Here is a 23,967-nt window from a genome sequence, read left to right on the forward strand (position 1 = left end):
CCTCGTCTCTCTTCCTGTTCCACGATCTCATCTTTTATTTGCCGCACCGGCGCCGGGAATCGCGGATAAATGGTTAATTAACGACTCTTCCCATCTATCTCGTCGCGCTTAGCCCCGGGTAATTGAGTGCTCGGGGATCACGTAGTTGTCTCCGGGTTTTACGTTCGTTCGGGGGGGCTCTTGCATAAATTTGCATAATCTCGATCGTACACCGCCTCGCCGCCTCCGCCGTATTCTCTTCCTCATCCTTTCTCCTTTCCTCTCGACAATGACGGGGAAAAAAAGGGGAGGAAGAGAGGAAAGGACGGAGACGAATCCCACCTTGTGCCTTCTTCCTACCTGAATTTCTTCGCGCTGCGAGAGTTTCCTTCGTCACGACCGTCGTCGTTGTCGTCGGTCGCGAAAAACTTTCTAATCGATCTCGCTCCAGGCATTGTCTACTAACCGTCATATTTCTCCTCCCCTCTCTCTCTCTCTCCCTCTCTCTCAAAGCTGCGAATTAACGCGGGTAGCTCGAGAGATAGAGGAAACCTATATCCTAGCGACGGACGTAGCTCCTTTGTACTATACAGAGGCCGTAACGTCGTTATCCTAACTCGGGATAGTCCTTGGACATTACTGTAGTTGGGACTACGAGTCACCGTCATGTTATCTGCTTGCCTGGACGCGGAATATTCACTTGCATGAATATTCCATTGGGCAAGCATCAGGGTTGATGAGAGATGATAACCGGACATCAGCAAACGTTATCGTCGTATACAAATAATACAGATAAGATACTGAAAAATGTGCCGCGCGGCGAACAATTTGCGTTACAATTTTCCAATTTTTTTTCTTTCTTTTTTGCAAAATTTGTCCTTATGAAAACATTCACTTCTATGCCGTTAGCGCGAGCTGATAAGTATTATTAAAAAAAAAATATCAAAAATCTATGGCAAAGTATTTGAGGAATATGATCGGAAAGCTATGAGTAGTTTTTGATGAAAGTTTATTGCAGGGAATCAATAGTCGATCGTTCTGCGGTTAAGAGTTATTTTTTAAAAGATATTTTTCATTCTTCAACGGCGAGATTTCGCGATGTTAGAGCATCAGGAGCGAGGAAAAAGACCCGTTTCTTCCATCGGTCGGAGTTTTACAATCGCGTGGTCGCGTTGCGATCGTTTTACGACGTGGCTCTTTCTCTCTCGCTCGCATGTATCCTGTCTCGCGACCAACCGGTCGGTCCTGTCGTCGTTGCATCCCTTGACCTGTATCTTTCTTCCGCCCCCCCTCCCGCCTCTGCCAGTTTCTTTATCGCTCTCCTCGTCCCGCTGCCTTTTACGATCATACTAATTTATACCGTAATACGCCTGGACGAGAGCCGTTGTTTCGTCGTTCTTCCTGGTATCGCGGATCTAGCACCGGGTGCAGTCTGCATACCGCAAAAAGCGGCCTATCTCTCGCGAATCTCTTGACTGGCTCTGTATTCAGATATCGTCCGTCTCAGCAGTTCTTTAACCTCTTCTCCCGCGGCCGCTGATGTACATACGTATCGCTTGAATGTTCCGAGAAAACCAACATTGAAAGTTATCGCACAAGATAGCTTTGCACAGCTTCTTTATGAAAACATCATCACGTCATATTGCGTGTCAATTATTTATAAAATAATTTAGATTCGATTGAGAAATAAATTCACGGAGAAATACGTTGTCCATGTTTGAAATATGCATTTGCCACAACGTTCAAGTTCTCAAGAATTCTCTGTTTCATGTTTTTCAGCGTGTTTCTGGTGAGAGAAAGCAAGAGCAATCCAGGAGCCTTCGTGCTGACTTACAAGTACAACGACAGGATCTTTCACGCGCAAATCCAGCCCGTAAGTCTCGATAATTAGCGACGATCGTTTTTTTGCAATCAAAGTTAATTTACGACGGCGGCGGTTAAATGTGTTTAACGCGAAATTTTTTCTGCAGTGGTTTGCTTTAAAGCCGACACTGCAATTACTGCGGACGTATCGCCGGCTCGGGAAGCTCAAGTAAAAAATATCCAATCTTTTGCCGTTCAGATTAAATCCGTCGAATGAATCAATATTAAATGCTTGATTTTTATTTCAATGTTATGTCAATATTATTTAACGATAATCGATATCTGACAGTTGCAATATTCTTTTTGCCAGTTTATGCAGTTTTCTTGTTATTTCTAACTTTCTAGCGTAGCAAACTATCGTATCGAATTTGCAGAGCATCTTTCAAACAACTTCATGTTTTTTAAATATCTCACGAGCGAGTATCAACAAAGTCTCTATTGCATTTTAGATCTTTGACGAACGTCGCAATTGCTGGCTGTACACTCTCGACAAAGGAGCGACCAAGTTCTACGACCTGCTACAGCTGGTCGAGTTCTACCAATTAAACGCGGGCTCGCTGCCTACACGGCTGACCCATTACGTGCAGAACGGGGTAAAGCCGCCACTTCACAAGCCGGAAACCGACGGCGCGTCACCATCACCACCCGAAGGCAGTAGCCAGCGGATCACCAGCAGCGACAAAGTTGCCGCCGAGCTGTGCGTCAAGCCGAGCAGCATTTGAGTATAGGACAGTCGGCAACCTGCTGATGTTGTCGACGGCGAACGCTCGACGCTCACCGCTTCCGCCATCACAAACGGGCTTTTCACTCCCGTCATTATCACCGACAACGTCGTGACGATGCATAGCGGCAGCGACAACAATCGCCTGGAAAACAACAACAGCGGCAGCGGGAATCACGACAGTGTCCGCGTGGCACGATCGTCGGGTTGTTGGAGCTTGTGTCTCTGCAGTTGCAGCAAGTGGAAGTTGTAGCGCGATCAGCGACAGAGGCAGCGAAGCGATGTTCAAGTACGCGCGAGGATGAACGATTGCCTAGCGATGAAGACGGGAAAAAGAAGAAAATTGACACGGCTTGAGCATCGTCTAATCATCGAAATATTCCTCAAATTCGTTCTAACGACGGAACAACGTGTGTATTGACGTCACTGGGTCGGCTGACCCGTGCAACAGAACGACCAATTTTTTGGGCGCGAGGCACGTAATAACATGGAAACAATATGATTTTCGGGAAGTGAGAGCCGCAGGATCGCTGTCGTACCAAGAGTTCTTTCATTTTTAAAGTTTTTTATTCACATCTGTTTCGTTATTCCGTTTACGCGGAGCCGAGTAGTAGCGTGATGTTGATGTTCACCGACAGCGATTCTCAAACGAAATCTTTTCGATGTGTTTAATCATATATTATTGTATTAGTCGTCGTGTAAGGATCTATCTTGTCGTCTAGATCTACCGAGAGAATATCCTCTCTCTTCATTTTCTTCTTCATCTAAAATTCTCAGTGACGAGCGCATCTAGGCAATCAAAGAAGCGATTTTTTTTTTCTTTTTTTCTTACCATTTTCTATATGTCCACGTTTGCGCAAGCATGGCGCGTACGATTAGATCACTAATCGGCGACTTTGATACGTCGTCCGTAAAGTTATTCTATGAGAAGAAGGGAAAAGTGTGACTCCGTGCACGTGTATGCATGATGATGCTTGGTGTACATTGTATGAATGCAAAAAAAAGATAATGAGAAAGAGAAATGGACGAGAGAGAAGTGTTGTTGCGGAATATAATATAGTGCAACTACATGGCTAGCGACAGACTGTGCTCGTATTCGTGATTTGTACGAAATTCGTTGATTCTAACTATTTGTAATTCACTATTTTCGCAAATTTGCCAAATGAACGATATTTTGATGAATTCAGAAAATGTGGAGGAAACTCGAGTCGTATTTTTTGAGAAGCGACATGTCCAGTCATCTAGTCAATCGATTTATATTGTTTCATATATAGCGCTGTACGACAGGTTATATATTGTGCTTGTTCGTGACATTTCTTCGTATTTTTACGCTCTTCGTATTTTTACGCTTTTCTAATTATTTGATCTGAGAAAGAGAGAGAAAGGAATAAATGACTGTCGAAGCACGGATAAACAATATATTGTGAATTGCGAATAATATGAAGAGTTTGTATTAACGAATTTTCGCGAAACACAGATTACAAATACGCGTGTAGTCTGATACTAGCTTATGTAGCGAGCCAGCAATACAAGAGGAACATGAAGTTCATATATGTATGCGTGTGAGAGAGAGAGAAAAAGTGAAGTGCAATAGAATTGGCGCGTAGTCTCCCCCTCCTTCCATTTTTTTTCTTCGATTTTAACCCGCATCGCGCACACTGAGCATCTCTCCCATTTAGTTGTTTTCCCGAAGAGAATGCGCGACAAAGTCAATCGCGGACTAGTTATCACACGACTTTGTCGCCTAACGACGACAGCGACGAAGAGTTTAGACGACGACGAATGAATTTAAATGACGAAAGCGAGAGTAAGAGAGAGAATATCGAGGGAAAGGAGAGAGAATGCATGATGTGTCCGCGTGTTCCGTTCATTAACTGTTAAGGCTGTGTGTCAAGACGAGATGACTTGGAAATAATAATATCGAGATACATCATTATCCCAGGGTGTTCAAAATTAAAGCGAGACAGCTTCGTCGGCGGGGCAAGAGGAAGGGAAAAATGGATCACAGATTTCTCGTGAAGGTGCCGAGGGTGTTTCGCGTTTTGTTTGCAAAATTCTTATTTGGCTTCGCGGTGTGCGCGAAGCCAAGACGTGACACGAATTATCGCCGTGGAACGAAGTGAGAAAGTGCACATAACATTAATGAGTTTAAGAAATACGATTAGTGTAAGAATCCTCGACGCGCGTTTGCGTCGAGGGACACGCTCGTGGATACACGCTCCAAAAGATTCGAAAGCGTGTTCCTCGGCAGACATGATCTCATACTTTACAGATGTTTCAGTTGCGTTAAGGCATTTGTTGGTTAACACAAATTCGAAGATGAAAGATTCAATTAATTATTATAAAACTGCTAAGAACGCGTAACATTTGAAATAAGGGAACGAGAGAGAATGAATGAAACCGAGTGAGAAAAAGGGTATGTTTGTGCGTGACGAGGGAGACCAAGGAAGAAGGTCATATGCGGTTGAAACATAAAGGAAGTATGTCTAAAAACAAAAAAAAAACATATATATGTATATTTCATGTTCTAAATTATACGATTAATTTTATATCCGGAATATTATCGTCGATCGAAAGCATCGACGGTGTAAAGTTTGTGGGTGTATAGCGTCATCGGGTGCGAGCGTTGTCGTGCATTCTAGATTTATGATACGGAAATTTTTAACACAATGTTTTTTCGAGAATAATAATATGAAAGTCACATATAAGATAAAAGTGAGATCCGGCAGGAGCTGTGGAGTGTGCAGGGTATGGACGCGAGAGAAAATTATTTACGCAATGTATTACGATTCATCGAAAAAACAGTACCAACCCCTTCCACCTCTCCATCCCTATATTCGTACCTACTTTTTAATAATATATTTTTTCATCGATTATATATTTATTTAATGTCGAATGCCTACGCGTCATGTCTTGAAGTGGTAATTTTTGAATAATTCGAAGAAGTGCAGATCTTACATAGAAATGTAACAACACATGTGACACGAAGACACAAACACTCATACACATAAAAACAAAACACGGAACACGGACAAAAATTGCATTAAATTTTAGAATAGTAGCGCTTTATAGAATTAAATATTAGTATAACAAAATCTTCATGAATGGGTATGAAAAAAAACAATCTTCTGTAGAACGGTGGTGCGCAAACGCGGCGTTCATCCCCGATCCGTTCGCGCAAAGTTTTCTCACGAAATTCAAGTTCAAGTTGAATTAACGAAATTACCTCTCGGAATACGCTTATTACACGCAAGAAAAAGAAATTGTCCTTTCGGCCTTTCGTGTAAATATGTCTATTTAGGCCTAAATCCCGAACCAAGTTATCCTCTTCCCGACTGTCCCGTCTATCTGCGGACTGTTGACAATTTGAAAATCAATTTTGATAGCGGTTAATCAATGTTGATTCTTCAAGTCGACACCGTGGGAATCCTTCTTCCGCCTCCTTATGATCCGAGAACCGAACGTGAAACGAGACAGACGCCGGGTTCCTCGCGACCACCAGCGTAAAAGAAGCTATAAATATTATTATGATGATTAATTAACTACATAAATTATAATAAAATATATTTTGTATTAATGTAGTCACGAATTAATACGGCAAACGCAGTGGTCTGTGAAGACTGAATCTAAGTAAAGAAAAAAAAAAACCGTAAATTAGTCCTGTGCGAGAATTTCATCGACGTCTGTTAAGAACAATAAAATGACCAGGTAACGGAAAGGTTAATAATTGTGTTTTTATTTCTATCCCCGGATAGCGTATGTTTTGTTAGTGCGTTATACTTGATTGTTACTTTGTTCGTCTTATGATTAAGTGTCATTGGCGTTGCTCGTAATTTAATGATTTACTTCACCCGTCCGTCCGTTTTCCGATTAATCAATTTTCCTTGTTTTCTTTGTAAAAGCTATGGCCACAACTTGAAACATGTTTTTGCGCGAGAAATCAATGTCCACGCTCGTGCATTGTATACATCATCTAAATACCCGCAGACGTTGATGAAACTCACATTGTCATTCTGGCAAGTGAACGCTTCGATGCAGAGTTCGTCAGATTGTTCTTCAAACTCAATCAGTTGCACGAGTTCGATCCTACAAGCGGCACAGAGACTGAATTCGAGTCCAGCAAACGTATATATTAGTGGCAGTCGCTGGTTTGCTCGCTAGTTGAAAAAAAAGAAACGGTAAACATACAAGTTCCGGCCAGGCTTTTTGCTGTTACGCTCCTGTGCAATTTACGACGTAAAGACAGCTTAATTCGTAGAGTATACATGTCTAATACGGTAATTATATCACCGTCGCGATTACTTATCTATCCACGGTGAATTCCGGTTGGAGAAAAAACGCAATATCAATAATTCTCATTGTTTTTTCTAACACTGAAATTATTCTTACATTTATTATTTAATTAATTGTAGATTCTCAGCTTTTTTTAAACAGCCAGTATGTTTAAAAACGAGTATATTTTTTTGTAATTATAAAGGAGATCGAAAAAAATGGTGATTTTAGTTTTTAACAATCGAGTTCTTAATGAATTTAATGTTGTGATTTTTCTTGAAAAGAAATATTTGTGTGGAATTACAAGCGATTAAAAACGTAAAGCAAATTTTCATTTTGTGTTTTAACTTCGCGAACAAATGGGGATATCTGGGATATAGAGACTAGTTAATTCATATTGACAGCAATAGTAAAATTATTCCGCAATGGAAAGAGATTTGAACAGGAATCGAACGCAAAGATCCTTCCCGCGATCACGTCCAGAATATATTAAATCAATCACCACGCGCTCCCCGTTCGCTGATCACAGATATTGCAATCGTAGTAATATTAATACTAATAATAATAATAATCAATCGCGATCTTGTGTCCGATTTGCGGCGAACGAAAACAATTCAGAGCGAAAGAGAGAGAGAGAGAGTGTGTGTACGTGAGATGATTACCGCGGTTGAAAACTTGCGCGAAAGTGCCCTTGCTGCCCATGATTGTTGAGGGTGCAATTCAATGGTCTCAGCCGTATGAGCCGTCGGGCGTTATGTGTTGTATCATTAGAGAAGTTAAAAAATTTCTACGTGTGAAAGCACTTATAAAACGTCCTGCTACTTTATTACGAGAAAAGTAAACCATCTTTGTTACGGATTTCTAAACTTTTATAAGAAAAAAGAATTAATAATCATCTCCACAAAAATAAAATTAAGTAATCACGTTGAAGACAATGTATCTATCTACTCCAATATTTACCATTTAGAAAAATTAAAAAATTGAAAATACTTAATACAAAAGAAAATCGGCTATTTTACGATAGGAAAAATTTTACTGCGGTTTTCTAAATTTTTATAAGATGATTAATAGTAGTTTCGATAAAAACCGTGCAAAATATTCTAAATAATTATAATACTGTAAATAATGCAAACGATGTTCAAATAAAGATGCAATTTTAAAATTAAACAATTAAAGAATTAAATTCAATCAACTAATCAGATATTACGTTTCTCTAAAATTGTCTTGTATTATTTTTACCCTACGGCTCACGCTGGATGACCAAAGGGACTAACGTTCCATCGATCGACAATCGCCACGTGCATCCTCAATGATCGCAAGAATCATTATAATAAGTGATATGATAATTTCAGATGCCTGCGGTCAATGAGCAATGCTCTCATGGGCTGAAAATGATGGTGTATTTTAGCCGGGATGAATTTGCTCGAGGCAGAGACAGATGAATGAAAAATAAGAGGTATGTCGCTGCGTGGTTGCGTGCGTGCGTGCATCAGTACGGCGTGTCGGATGCGCGTCCGACAGAGAGTTTAACGAGTTAAAAAAGGTATCAGTATTAAACCGATATTTGTGTTTCGAGCACACTTCGGCGGTTGGAGAAAAATCAATCTGCGTGTTATATCTTCAGTAGCGATTGTGAGAGAAACGAGATAAGAGCGAAGAACAGCGGAGAATACTTTATACAGGGTGTTTTCACAACGATTATCCATTAGAAACCGCGAACGATCAAAAGCAAAACGCACAAATTACCGGACCTAATTCGAGGTCACTGACTCACTGAGATATTTGTTCCTACCTGAGACGATCGGAAGCGATCGCAAGTTTCCCGCAATCGGAGGAATCTGCTCGCGGGCGACGGAGGAGAGTGTTAATGATGTCGCTTTCGTTCGCCTCGGATCATCTTCTCGACCATTCATCGCGATTCTGTGAATTGCCGTCGTCCGTATCGTGTCTCTGGTTGAAAAAATACCCGGCAGTACTCTTGGTACACCCACCATGGTCACCGAGAAGATGTCATAGTGACTGTTCAGTTGCATTAGCACGATAAAAATAGTGATACAAATTGGGCAGGTTGGAGAAACGAGAAGCAGTCTCGCGCCGGGTATATCTTCAATGATTGTAGGGGCCAACAATGTGATAATCGGCAGGTACCTATGGTCAATGAACTATACACCAAATTAGCGGTGTCGTGAGACTTTAGGATTTTCGTTTCCTGTTTTCCTTTTTACGCTCTAACGCATATCTCGTCTCGTGCAACGCGCAATAAAGTCGATAAGTCTCGCGAAGCAGCGCGAAAGCTAATTACAAAGGAGAGTCAACGAGCGAAGCCGCGAGACTTGTTCCCGGTTTCGAAAAAAGAAAAGAAGTAAAAAAAAAAAAAAAAAAATAGTAAAAAATAAAAAAAGGAAACTCTCGACGACTCACAGTTATCCGTTCCGATAAGCAGAAGCGACAGCACCAAATGGTTCGACATATCGACTTACCACCCGACAAATCGTCCCCCCCGAATAATCCTCTTGTGTGCAATAATAAACTCGTTTCCTCCGAAACAACAATATTAATCCGCAATAAATAATGTTAGCACCGTAGCGCCGCGAATACGCGAGAGTCATATATATATGTTATATCTTTGTATGAACATTTAATATGCAATAAATATGTATGTCGTCATCCCATTACATCTACGGTACGTTTCACTATTCTAACGTCTATTCGCTTTCAGCTTTATTTCTATTTTCTATCGTCGCATCGTTAACGAATTGTTATTCTACGATGCCATCGTTAATCGCAAACGCTTTAACTCGCGTTAACTTTTTTTAATGCAGACGCAGATCTGCGTTTGGATTCTCGATTCGGGTAACGCTCTAATGCATTTATTTTTTTTTTTTAAGTGGACTTCTGTACGATTAAAAATAAATATAGAAGTCAATTGTTTCTCTGCGAGGATGCGTCCACCTTCATGCTCACGACACGTGGCCTGCCATCGACATCGGTATGAATCCCCGCGGCGAGTGCGCGCGCAAGCTGGCAACAGGTAAATAGCAGGTAAGAAAAAAAGCGAAGCGAACATAGGACGAGGTGGAGGAATAGGTGAACGCGGGGGCAGGGAGACAGGTGCGGCGCAGGCTGGAGGGGACGAAGCGACTCCGACTTCTCGAATAGAGAGGTGGGAGTCTCGAGAACCTGGGGAAGTCGCTGCTGCCTGACTCCGGTGCGGCGCCGATCGACAGTCAAGCGCGGAAAGCCGTCGATAGTGCGCGGTTTACAGTGTGTGCGAATTTACATTCGCGAAGTGCGCGTATGTGTGTCGGTGTACGTTCTTCTGCGATGCAGAAATCTGACGACGGTGTCGGAGTGCATTGCGCGTGATCGTGCGTGGGTGCGCGCGCTTAGCGGACGCGCGAAGCGAAATGCGCTTCACGGATGGCCTGGGTAAGCGAATGATCTATCGCGTTTGCCAGTTGACTATCAGACTTCATAAAAATATTTAGTATTTGCTCCACCTTGACGTTACATCGCAAAATTAGCTAAACGATACTTTGGCATCATTTATTTGAGAAAGCAGTTTGTAATTTATTCTTAAAACTGGATTAGTAGGACTGAATCGTAGACAATATTTGCGATCTTGCAAAGACATTTGCACGACTAATGGTTCACTTTTCTTTAAACGCCTTTCTATTTTTCCACATACGTAATTCGCGGCGTTATCGCCGAGAGAGCATCGTTGCGACTCGAATTTATCATTGTCATTAGATGCGCGAGAATCCAATTACCAAGCTGCTCGAATCGAATTAGAGTCGATCGGCATAAATATACAAAAGCAAATAGCGCAGCTATTTATAGTTTAAGCAACGCAGAGCTACATTTCAAGCGAATAATAGGATGATGCTGCAAGGAGGACCTGCGGAGACTTTAACGATCGCAGTTGCATAGATAAGACGGACGAACCTGACGCATACCGAGATAATTTCGTGATTTATCTATCACGAAACAAAAGAAAACATGTAATATTGATTTTTTTTACTCGGAAACACTGGTACCATCTATTTGCATGACATTCAGCAGAAAAAATAACTACAAATTTTATTTTTTTAAATTGTGGCCTAATTTAAAATTAATTTTTTCTTGCCAAAATGTATAAACTGTTATAACTGTTAAAAATAAATAGTTTCTATCCCCGTTAGAATAAATTAATTTTAAGTAGTATAAATATATAAAAGTGATCAAATTCGAATTTTTATTTTATCAAGTTTGAGAATATTAAGATTTTAATTTGATAGAATTAAAAAATTTATTAAATCTTCAAGGTTTTTGATAAAATTCCATTTTACGCTTAATTGAAAAAGTAAGAATGACGTGTAATCGAAATGTTATTAAAAAATAATCAACTCGAAATAGCTGAAGAATTTATTGATTTCTCGATTTCTGTTATGGTTCAAAGATATATCGTCCATTATCTGTTACATGTGTACAATGTACTTTTATATTGTACGTATATTTCCGGTATTTCCGATATCAGACGATGCTTTCACAAAACTCGTTAAATATGCATTACCGCCTTACACGCTCGCTCGGACAAGGGCAAATCAATGGAGCGCGACATTACACCGTTACAAGCGTAACCCCGAAGTAGAAAATCACTTGAAAATATCCGAAGTCGATTAGACGACTTCGTAATGAGCGGCTAATTAGCAGCTAATTATACACGGTTGCCCGTCGAACAATGTCCGTCTTGGTTCACCGCGCGTTCGTTACGCGAGAATGGGAAATCGCAGGATCGTGACAGCAGTTTCTTCGAGACCGATCGCTATCACAGCATTCATGATATTTCGTCATACGGAAGATGATCGCGCGTGTGACGCGACTTCTCGCGACAATTCATTCTGACGTAAACTACGTGACTGGCCAAGCTACATGTTGCGCGTGGCGTTATCAAAGCGTGCGAGATGTTACAAGAAATGAGATACTGAGTACGTGCGGAGATATGAGTCAGTTTGCAATTAGAATAACCGGGTCGTCGGGACTTTGGCTGATAATCGCGGCCTGCTATTTGTGCATTATAAAAAACATTTTACATACATTTGATATTCTTACATCGCACGTGTAGAAAATCATAACGAATCGTAAGATTAAATTAAAAAGGATTAGACAATTAACTCTAAAAATTGCAATTAAGCAATTGATTTCCGGAGTCAATTTTAAGGCTTCGTTATTTAATTGTTCATTTTTAATAATTTATAATTTAAAAAAATACTAGTTTAAAAATATTCTTAAAAAATTAAAATTGAAATCAATCAGATTTCAAAAACTCTTCTGCGTCAACAATTATTATTTGAAAAGCTGGATACAATAACAATGAGCTTATTAATTACTAAAATAAAAAAAGAAGTTTTAACGTTAAAATTTAATTAATTTGAAAATTCTGCAAAAAGAAGGTGAATTTTACTCACTTCACATTCGTAATATTTAAGTTTGCCATACGAAGAAGAAACTCGAAAGATCTTGGAGATCGAATTTATGCGATAACAGCGTCGATCGTTTACGTTGTTACTACATTCAGTTCCTCAATTGTGTTATGAACAATCGGTCGATATCGCATTAGTTAACATATTGATAAACTAAGGGGACTATAATTTATGATTTATTTCGTCGATCATGGCCTGCAGTTTGAGCACAATATCGACGACACGCTTGGGACCGTAACGTTTTGCCACACGTAAAACCCTCCTCGGTGGGGAACCAGTCAGGCAACATTCCTGCGTCCCGTTTACGTGCGTCCACCACCTATCTCTGACTTCTATTCGGACTTTCCTTGGTAAATGTTGTGCTTGATTTTGTGCCAAGTTTGCTCACCGAACGCGGTAAAGTTAGCGACGCTTTCCTACGATCGAGATCCTGCTACTCAATGAAAAGTAGATCCGCAAATTTACGCAGCAAAATGATGACAATATTACAAAAGAGATAAAATTTTCCTCAGTCATTAAATAAATGTCGTCACTGAGATTCTTTGGATATGATGGAATTATATTTGAATTCATTAATGACAAATTATCGGATACTAATAGCAAGATCTTTGATAAAAAATAATTAACAAAAATTAGTATTTTAAATGTAATATGATTTTTACTAGAATATTAATTTTTTATGCAAAATTTAATTAATTTGTTGAGAAACTTTTTCGCTCAAAAGTTCATCAATTTTTCAACCCTCGAACGGAACGGCGAATCTCGGCCTAACTCGCCTTTCATTCGAATAAAATTTAAAATATAATAAAATTTTATTTTTGTCGTACAATAAACTTTTAGATTAAATTTTGAAACCTATTATACTAATAAATTTTTTAAGCAAAAAGATTCATATATACTGATTGAAAAGAAAAATAATACGTTCACTAAAAAAACGAAGTTAAATGCTTCTATATTAATTAGTGATATTACATATGTAATTATTTCTATTTCTTTTATATAAAAAAAATAAAAATAATGAAATAATAGCTTTAATTTTTTTCTTACATCAATTTCCAAAGTTTATTCATAGCTTTCAAACAGTTTGCATAAAACCACTGTTTTATTTCGCGCAAATACTCTTCGAGTTTCTATTCGAATAGGCGATACCATGCGTTCGCATTCAATTTCCATTCGTTACAACACCAGGCGACACCCTAAAGCATTGTACGCCTACACACATTGTGTGCATTCGGTACCAGGTGTACCACAGAGCGCTTGTTGGTGCACGTAGCGAATTGCAACGAGTGTTCTTTACAATATGCATCCGCGTGATCGCGAGTGAGGTTGCGACTCGCGGAAAACTCATAATATCCGGCAACTGAGCATCGTGGATGTGTCTTAAAAGCACGCGATATGCCGTAATGGTGCTGGCGTAATAAAAAGAAAGATAAGTGTGATTGTGTGTATGTGTGTGTGTGTGTGTATAAAACATTGATAAAGAAATCATAACTTAACATACCGTTGCATTGCTAAATATAATAACATTGTCGTTTTTCATACTGTGTCGAAGCAACTGTTAATTTGCGATTACACGCAAGTTGAATTTAAATTCTTAATTAAGATTAGATTTTTTAAATTTAATTTCTTATTAGATTCTGATTAATTTTTTTGAAAAAAATGAGTTATACTCTATTGAATTGTTGAATTAAAGAAATCCATCGAAAAAAAGTTACAATGAAATATTTCGATCAGCAGAAATAATTCAATCTTTCCGTCATCGACCGAAAGCGTGTGTCGCTATCAGGAACAATTTTCTTTCGCCTTGTGAAGGTACGTCGGAAACGACATGAAGTATGTAAGCGTTTACCTCGCCGGTTGATACGAGGAATGAGTCAGACGCGATACGACGCGGCCCTGAGAATATTAGTCTCTCATTATCCGCGTTATTTTATTTCAAAAACCGCATGCGGCTTACAGAAGTATGTGTGATTTATATCTGTCTTGTCATCTTTTCTGATTCACTTAAACTTATCCATCAATCAGCGGGGCGTTTCTCAAACGCCTTTATAACATCTATTTATTGCGATTGCCGATACTCGTCACAATCTGTCATAATTATAATTCACAGTACACGTTATTAACATTACAGCCACCTACGTGAACGTCACGTACGAGTATAAAGCTGCTCTCAAGAGCAGCAGCCGTAAAAAATTTATAAAACATAGTCCGCGACGTGACAATAAAACGAGGTCGTCGGTAGAAGCCGAGGCGAAAGTATCTCTGCTGTTGTACGATGCTAGAGGCCATTTTGATGCATCCAGTCACGCTCACGTGTGCGTTAACACAGGTGTTGAGATACAGGTGATGCGTGACATACCGTACACGCATGGCGCATCTCTGGCATTGCGACGCTATCGACTAACCAGCCAAACGAAATACATCTGGCTGCTTAAAAATTCTCCGTGTGCTCAAATTCTCGATCATAATTGTGAAATCATGCTGTGATAAAGATACATATAGTCAAGCTCTCGAATTTTTGCACGCTTTTTAGAGAATCTTAAAGATAGACAGCTATCTCTGTACATTTTTCTTTTGGTAATTAAAGAGCATGATTAATAAATTAATATTAAATAAATCAAATTAAAAAAACATTCTTTTAGTGGATGCTCGAGAAATATTTTAATTTTAACGATATCCAAAAATTTATGCAATTACTAAATCGAATGTGTGTTTAGTGGAATTTGTAATTTGGACACCCGATAGCGAGTTTGTTTTTCTTAATTTTTCTATCGAATTTTTATGTCGAATCCGTTAGGTCGATTGCTGTCATCATTGTTTATCAATTCACATATCCGAGTCTCTTCGATGGAGACGACCATTCGGTTGATTGATTGTTCTCTCGTATCGAAAATATTTTGATTTTCGTTCATCTAATGTGACACATGATTTCGTCCTAGCGTTGCGAATATCTCAGCGGCAAAAATACTTCACATGCGGCGTTTCATGAAGGCTTACGAAGCTGATTTTATTTTATTTTTTATTCAGATGTCAAAATATCGATAATTTTTGAGTCGTACTATATAATCTAAATAAACATTTTTAACGGATATCGCATAATGCAAATATAACGAAAGTTTCTTCGCAATTCTTTTAGTGCTAGGAGCATGGAGCCTCTTCGAGTGCCGCTAAGGACTCACTGCGAGCAGTTGATTGCGGATCGTGAGCGAGTCATGATCGTGTCCTAAATTTGCGATTCAAGATACGCAGGAGGGAGAGAGAAAGACAAAAAAAAAGAAGGGATTACGAAAGAGACGCGGAAGGAGAGAGGCGAACCGGTCGACGAAGCCCACTGCGCATCGATCCAACATCGCTTTGACCAAATGTTTTCGAATGTGATCAAAAACAGCATGACGTTGCTGATCAATACTATCATCGGCCTCTTCATATTGGCTGATGTTTCGTTGGCTAATTTAAATACACAAGGTGTCAAGTGCGGCACTGAGAAATATTGCAATATCTTGGAGTACTGCAGCACTTACGACAATCATTGCAGATCCTGTGCAATTGCTTGCGATGTCAACAGTCATAATTCTGAACCGGAAGAGTGCGCGCAGAAGTGTCAAGGTAAGCGATCAATATATTTTGTGTAAATATATCCGCTGTTCGAGCGTTGCGAATGATAGCAAGCGCGCGGATAGCGCGCAACAATGTCATGTGTAAATCGAAAGTACAAAAATAAATAAGTGCGGTAAACCAGCGCTAAAATATTTTGCTTTCTTGTATTCTACGACGAGGCGTATTATGTGCTTTTCATATGCTATCGCCTTGTCGAGCAAAAAAGACGCGATAGCTCCGTCACGTGGCGTTATTAAAATCGCAAATCCAAGTTGAAATATTTTAAATACGAAAACATGTCTAAAGATCTAACAATTTATAAATTTCAAGAGCTCCACTTTGTTAGCATATTTTAAAGAACAGCTTCTGTGATGAAAATATAAAAATTTGCGATATCGTCAAATATGAAAATATTCAAATTTTACACTCGCCGCATTTAATCCATAATTATGTCAATTACATTAACATTTTTGTTTCGGCTAGTATCTCGCAAATTTGAATTTATAATCCGTGATTTCCGATGTTTCCTGTAGGATTAATCACGTTATCATGATGCATTGTCCTAATCGTTCCGGTTTCTCGTTTTCATGCGTCAAGTCTCGGCGCGTACAGAAAACCGGATAGTAGCACGGTGCTATCGTTGGAGCGCGGCGATGAAACGAACGAGCGAGCTGGTGGGCAAACCAACCTGGGCTCTCGGGTCCGTTGACTTTGCACCTGACTGTCCCTACCGACTTCCCACACGCGAACGCGGCCGATGAGTCATCTAGCTTCTTTTCTTCCTCCCTGCCACCTTCGGCGCCATCCTTTTCCTTTCAGCTTCTTTAGTTCCCCTCTTTCCTCGTTGTCCTTTTTCTTTCGTCCCGTTTCTGCTTGGAATTCAACGATGGTTTTACGGTGGGGAAGGGAAGGTGTGTTTCATGTTCCAACAGGTAGAGAGAAACGACTTTGCTCCTCATCGAGACGCATAAGGAATGAAATTTTCTTTCTCTACATCAAAAGAGGCCCCTTCGCGTGACGGAGCGATTTAGCGTATAAAATTATCCGTGTGGAGTTCCGTCAGGTCCCCATGGGTGTCGAGTACTCCATTGAGAGTCCTCGGTCACGGTGTCCGGTTACATTTTGTCGGTAAACTCAGTTTGGGCTTATGTACAAATTCTATGTTAAGGAAGAGAACTTGTTGACTCTCGTTTTAGTAAAAAAGTCTGATGAAATCGGAACCATCGGGGACATTCTTTTCAGATTTTCGGTCAAGAATCTTGAAACGATAAAGATCATTTTAGGTTTCTTTATCCGATTCCACCAACGTAATTAACTTTAATCTCGGTTCAACTTACTCTTTGCCTTTTTCTAGTTCTAAGAACTAGTTCTAAGAATGCGAGATTAAAGTTAATCTATATTGGTGGAAATGGGCATTAGTATTCAAACTATTAGTATTTCGCAGCAAATGTGCGTGTTATCTAAATTATATTAAAAAATTTTCTAGTAAATGCAACTTAAATTGATAATTAAATTCAATATTTTCAAGCTTCTATTATTTAATTATTATTTAGTACAATAAAATTGGCTGGTGTTAATCGATGAAATTGAATATCTTTGTTCCCCGGGTGATTTTTGCTTACGAATCTTATCATCATCGTGACCAAGCGTTCGCGGATCGATCCGCGCAAACTCGCGGTCCCAGGTCTGGGTTGAACGTTTGCCTCCCTCCTCGCTTTGGAACGAGGTCATCTCGCGTTTACAGTCACGATAAGGGCTCGCGATTACGCGCACTCACGTGCCGCAGGTATGTAAGCAACCGTAGGTCGGAATTGTTTGCGCCACGTGTTGCTATCGCGACCGACTTCTTGGGTTTTACGCAGGCGTATCGGTGATAGCGTGAGTCTTCTGACAGGTAGATCATTGACTCGTAAGAAGAAATAGTGAGAATGTTAAAAAGAAGCATGTTCGATTGTGATGGCAAACGAATCGATTACACGTAAGAATTAATTTTATAAGATGCAATTTTCTTCAAAATAGACTTGCAATTAGTGTTTTGATAGAACGTTAAATGTAAGAATAGATGAATATTTTACAGACAGAGTAAAATTAACGAGTAAAAATTTATATACACATATCTGATCGTAGATATTTTAAATTGTAATTTTATGAAATGCAATTTTCTTCAAACTAAGCTCCCAATTAGATAAAATAAGCAAAGAGAAAGCACGTGTTTTGACAGAATGGTAAATGCAAAAATAAATGAGCATTTCACCGACATAGAATAAAATTAATTTGTAAAAGTTTGTACATCTGATCGTAAATATTTTTAATTATAATTACGTGCTTTTGTTAATATTCTATGCTCACACTTTTATTCTGAAAAAAAATTATTGCCATACCGATGAGTTAATATATTAATATTATATTCATATTACTGAAGGGATGTTGTAAAAAGGCAATTAATTAATGTGGCGCACACTGTAATTGAATCATCTTCCTGAAACTAATTGATTCGGCTTTCATTATGCGAACAATAACGTCGAGTTTCCCTTCCGTGCAACTGACACATAATGGTTAACAGTCATGGTTGGAGAAATCTTCTAGTTTTGTGACGTTCCTAGAGTCTGTAACGCTTTCTAAGTAAATGACTGGTAAACTCAAAGTTTTAATGAAACATTGTATTTCAAACTGTATGTTTCAAACATACAATTAATGCAAGTGTCGTAACTTTTCGAGCACACATGTTGAGAAAGATAGCTCGAAACGTGCGCTATACGTGCGAGACGATCAATTGATTATTTGTCATTTCTTTTGATTTCAGTTTATCTTCAGGATCTTCAAGATCAGCGCTATGATGATCTCAGAGGTGAGTGGGCTTAGGTGTGAATAAAATATGCGCATAATTGTCGTGCATGCTTGAGAAAAATCGTGCGCGAACCGGAGATCTCAACGACGCAGATCTCACATGAGCGTCTCAGCTCGTAATTACCGCGTTTAATAGTGCAAAAAAACGCTATTATCATTTATCGTTGTTGATTTCATATTTATTTTTATCATGGAAATGTAAATTTCCAATAGATTCGTAATAAATTTGCAGTAGACTATAAGTATTTTTCTTTAAGCAATTTTTTAAATAACTCGCAACAAGATTTAGTATTTTAATACCATCTTGTATCAGTCTTGCATAATCGGTGATTACAGAAGAGTGATTGTAAGTTTTGTAATATTCTAGATTCAATATACAGGATGACTTTTCCTTTCTGATGCGATATTACTTCACATCGCATCGCGATTTAACTTTCACTCTCGAAGCTTCACGAGAACGAACATTGAAAATACTTCCAAGTATCTTTTAAAATCAGCGATTCGTTACAAAGCGATACGTTATGCAATTAATATTGTTGCATCTTGCTAATTAGTCTCGAATTTCTTAAAAATTATTTTCATTTTGTTCGTGAATGTTTTAAATAAAATTATTCAGAGTTGTGTAAGAATTACTTAATATATCTAATAATATAAATATTTTACCGAAATGTATTAATTGGTATGACAACTTTTATTATAATTTTAATGTCAAAAATGTTCTCAACAATGCGTTGAGAATAGAACACTAATATTTTCGGGTAATCTTTACCTGACTCAAATCCTCATTGTTAGCTAAGATATTTTATTTTGAAAGTCTATTCTTTTTCTACAGCGGAAGTGGCAAAGCTCAAGATTAATTTCACGGTCGTGATCGTATTGATCTGCTTTTCACTACTCGGAATATTATATCTGCTGGGAAGGACCTTATTCTGGTGGGAAAGAATCCAAAAATTCTTGCGAGCCCTATTCAGAAATAACTTGATAAAGGTAAAGTGACCTGCGATGGGTCTTTTCAGAAGATTTATTTTTATTTTGTGACAAGTTTTCTATGAAGTGCTGAAATGTGACAAGTTTATACAAAAAAAAAAAAGTTTAGCACATTCTTTTTTCTTTTTTTCTTTTTTCAGATTTTAAAGCAGTGAATGGCTATACTGACAAACTTATTAAAATACTCTTTACGTGCTGTTTGTAATGCAGTTACGGGTACTTTGACACTTTAATTTCGCTGTTGTTTCAGGCAGCTAATAAGAACAAAGTGCAAGACGACGTCGAAGCCAACGCGAATAAACAAAACGGTCTCAAGTTGACTATACCGAGCATTAGTGCCACAGTGGAAACAGAGTCCAAGAGCACGGATAATAGTAATGGGAGCAACACCTCGCCGAATACCACGAGCACACCTCTCTCGCGCCGACACGCCAGCGAGGACACTACTCTCGACTACGTCTACGATAATCCGGCGATGACGCCGAGTCCGGAGATCGCATAGGCGAGGACGAAAGCACGCGAGAGCGCGTTTTAAGGTTACAGATTTTGAATATTTAATATTGAAAAAATAACAACACACGCAAGATTGACTTTGTTGAAAAAATTGTTGAAAAGAAATATTTGTCCTAAAAATGTACAATGTGCACAATGTGAAGTTCCACCGCGGAGCCAGTTGAAGTAACTTTGTGATAATCATTTTTGTAAAGAAAGAGGAAAAGGTGTTTGAAAAGCCACGTTTGAGGAAAGAATCATATTGAAACCTTGAATAACTCTGGCTCAAACTATCTCGAAACAGAAACGTAATAAAGGATGTGGCAAAATGTAATTTATATGCAACGTGACGCGCTTACTCCTTCCTATTCTGTGAATCCATATTGGAATATTTCGTAAGATTTCTTACGTTTTTTCGAAGTATTTTGTTGATAATTAGTGATGAGCGATTGAATGAGAACATCACTCTACTTTGTCTTTCTCGAATAAAATTCGTACAATTGTCACAGATATTAAACTGTTTCTAAGGGCGATATTTATAGTCAATTGTTATTCCATGAATGACCACAGCCTCGCATAGAATAATTACTCATATCATAATTACATTATTTCTCTCTCTCAATGATTCTTCATCATTAAATGACGAATCATAAATCAAATAATTTGCTGTTAACATATGTGTGTAACATTTTTTATTAGAACTTGAGAATAATGCGTAGTTATGTCCAATATAGATTAATTAGGCTGTGAATAAAAAATGATAATATTTTGAAGAATATCTGCGTCGTTTATACGCCGAGATTATGAATATCGCCCTAATAAGTTATTTGTACAGATGTAAAATAGTACCATAAGCTTGGAGTGATTCGTGAACGCGTATCACGCCTCCGCGAACCGTGCGGCTGTGTGACTTAATTAAATAATGATTAACGCGACACACTCGCGCGATGTAGACGCGCGTGGTGCAGTTCCGTCGACTTAATGCTCTCGCTCTTAAACTGCTGTCATCATGGCGAGACGTCTCGCTTTACCGCAGCTATAATATTAACTCCGACATAAGGACGCATTTTGTTGTAAAACAGACTAAGTGCTTTTAAAATTACTTTCTCATTGGTTGAACGTTATTTTATTGACTCTTCAAATATCTCTAAAAATTTATTTTTTATTTTTTATGGCAACGATAGCTCTGTGCATCAATGTTAATAGCATTTCGGATATCATCAATTATAAGGATATTTACGAATAAAATTTTTTTATTATAGTATTAAATAATGTTCAGCGTTAAATACTTCGAAGAATATTTACAAATTGTATCATTCTGCAGTGTTTTACGATTATTTTAATGATTATTCGCTCAGTCGCTAAAATAAAGGTTAACGCGATCGAGATCAGTGCGAAAATTTTTATTATAAACTATGCACAGCGCGCGTCTGTACATGCTTTAGCAATAAGTACTTAATGAATATATCTTGAGAATCGTATCCTTATCAGCCATTCCGTCCATGAAAGGCCTTCCGAGCAAATGTGCGCGTAGAAAACGACGCACTTTGCATAGGTCAGTGACGTTGCACGCGAGGACGAAAGGAAATCGATAATAATTTTATCGCGAGCCAGCGCTCGAGGCATCGAGCATTCTAATGTTGCTAAATCCTGTGGCAACGTCAATCAACTTTATCAGAGTAACTACAAATATAAAAATTTTATTTAATTTATATTGAAATGTGAACAATTTTCAATTTAATCAATCCTTTTAGAAATGTTGCTGGGTTTCGTGTAAAATATAACTTGCTCAAAATAAGCTCGCGCTCAAGTATCGTTTGCTTCCTGAAGAATCTCCTATTTTTATCGATTGGAGGAAGTGTTCGATTGATGCTCAATTTTAATGGACAAATGTTCAGAAAAGTTGCTCAAACTCATAACTTATTTTTCTGATTAATAATGATTTAAACAAATTTCTCTTTTAGTTAACAATTTTTATGATATGAAATATAAACTCTAGAAAATCAAATAATATTTATGCACATTGAAATACTCGTAATTAATTTTGAGCAGAATTTTCAAATAGATTGTATTTTCATCGATTAATTTTATAACTCAAACTCTAGGCAAAATTAAAAATACGGCTCTGTTTCAGTAATCAAAAAATTTACTATATCAGTTGAAAATAAAATGTTTTACTTTCGTCCCGCGTAGCAATCACTGGTCTTAGATTTAATCATCTACACGTCAGTTCACCATTCTTAGCGGTTAGCGAATTAGTTTTAATTTTTATACATTAGTGCACTTTTCATTTCGTTATGTGATCTCCTTCGAGGGTGGATCAACGTCTTCCAGAAACGAAGATATTAACTTTGCCCAAAGGCAGCTCTTAATTTTAAGTCGAGCTACAAATGTAGCGGATAGTCTACTTTTAGCTTACTTTTAGTTTTTCCATTGATATATGCAAGTGAAAAGATCTAAAAAACTTTTAACGATTGCTCGCGAACTAATTGTAAGTTCGAAAATGGAGAATACTAAACGATTATAAAGAGATTTTGAGAACAAGCTTTTCTTAACTTTCCTGTTAATGTACTTAAGTAAATTATATTTAACTTAAATTAAATATTTAACTTAAATTAAATATTTAACTTGAATTAAATATTTCATAAATTATTTTAATCATAAAAACATTTATTAGTAATATCAGTTAATTTAATGGACAATATATCGTTTCTCAACTTTTTATTTTCGGATAGTATTGATAATTAAGATATTGCTTATTGATATTTTAATTTTAAACAATTTTTCGTGACATAATAAATTTGTATTAATGATGTAGAATGTAAATTTGTTTATTCTTGACAAAATGCGTGTCGGCATATGATCTGAATCTGTCAGTGCTTCACATTGATTATATTATCGTACTTATTATTATATTATTGTAACATCCACGTGACTTAAGACATGTCTTTTTATGATAAGATACGATCTGACATAATTAAAAGATATGAAATGCGCGTGCCTTTTCGACGGATTTTTCCGATATAGAAATATTTGTGGTATAGAAATTTATTTGTGTAAAATATAAATATATATATATATATATATAAAATGAATGAAAATTATTATAAGTATCGATAAATAGTTTAGATATGTTCATTTAGTTAATTCATTAATCACTACATATCATCACAAGATATATGTAAATAAGAAGCTTCAATCTGGCTTGATTTTAATTATAGAACTATAATAAATAAGATATTTAAGATAATCGAAATGCGTTAATACGACGATTTTATAAAGTTTGTAGATGCTATGATATTTGTATGCTAAGGATTTTACTGATGTTTGTGCGTGAAGAATTTTACTTGTCATGAGTATTAATTGTTAAGGAAAGTCGCGTAATATACATTCCATTGTACATTTTTCCGAAATATATGTTAGTTACCGAGATATATTTATATTCTGAAGATCAATATTTTATGATTCGAGCGACAGTATTTTATCATTGTTATCATGCCGCTCGGAAAATATAGAAACTAATTCGCGTCTGTTTTGATTACATTCATTTAAAAAACGCTGCGACTTTTGCATCAATCTTGAACGTTTGGCGTTATTTTATTCAAAGATTTTTTGAACTTAGGTATAAATATAAGAAATATAAGAAAATGTTTTTGTCAAGCAGCAACTTCGTTTCTTGTAAATAAAAATATATATAACAATTTATTGATGATAGAGTGAAATTTCTTTCAACTTCAATCTTCTTTT

At 37.7% G+C, this 23,967-nt stretch overlaps 2 protein-coding genes across 5 annotated transcripts in view; both read left to right on the plus strand.

Moving 5' to 3' along the window:
• The window catches only part of LOC105678744 (growth factor receptor-bound protein 14-like), a 242,162-nt gene extending 235,872 nt beyond the window's left edge, over positions 1 to 6,290 (plus strand). For all 4 annotated transcript variants that reach the window (XM_012378309.2, XM_012378310.2, XM_012378312.2 and 1 more), the window contains 2 exons: positions 1,759 to 1,852; positions 2,292 to 6,290. In XM_012378309.2, the coding sequence (XP_012233732.1) occupies positions 1,759 to 1,852; positions 2,292 to 2,564 (367 nt within the window). In that variant the 3' untranslated portion in view covers positions 2,565 to 6,290. The remainder of the gene's footprint in view (positions 1 to 1,758; positions 1,853 to 2,291) is intronic.
• Positions 6,291 to 9,652: 3,362 nt separating this feature from the next.
• Positions 9,653 to 23,925, plus strand: LOC105678886 (uncharacterized). The gene is made up of 5 exons (XM_012378592.2): positions 9,653 to 10,264; positions 15,434 to 15,903; positions 18,698 to 18,742; positions 19,574 to 19,728; positions 19,979 to 23,925. The coding sequence occupies exons 2-5, from the start codon at positions 15,660 to 15,662 to the stop codon at positions 20,228 to 20,230; spliced, it is 696 nt and encodes a 231-aa protein (XP_012234015.1). The 5' UTR covers positions 9,653 to 10,264; positions 15,434 to 15,659; the 3' UTR covers positions 20,231 to 23,925.
• Positions 23,926 to 23,967: the final 42 nt, after the last annotated feature.

This window comes from Linepithema humile, chromosome 6, assembly GCF_040581485.1.
Source record: "Linepithema humile isolate Giens D197 chromosome 6, Lhum_UNIL_v1.0, whole genome shotgun sequence".
Classification (NCBI taxonomy): domain Eukaryota; kingdom Metazoa; phylum Arthropoda; class Insecta; order Hymenoptera; family Formicidae; genus Linepithema; species Linepithema humile.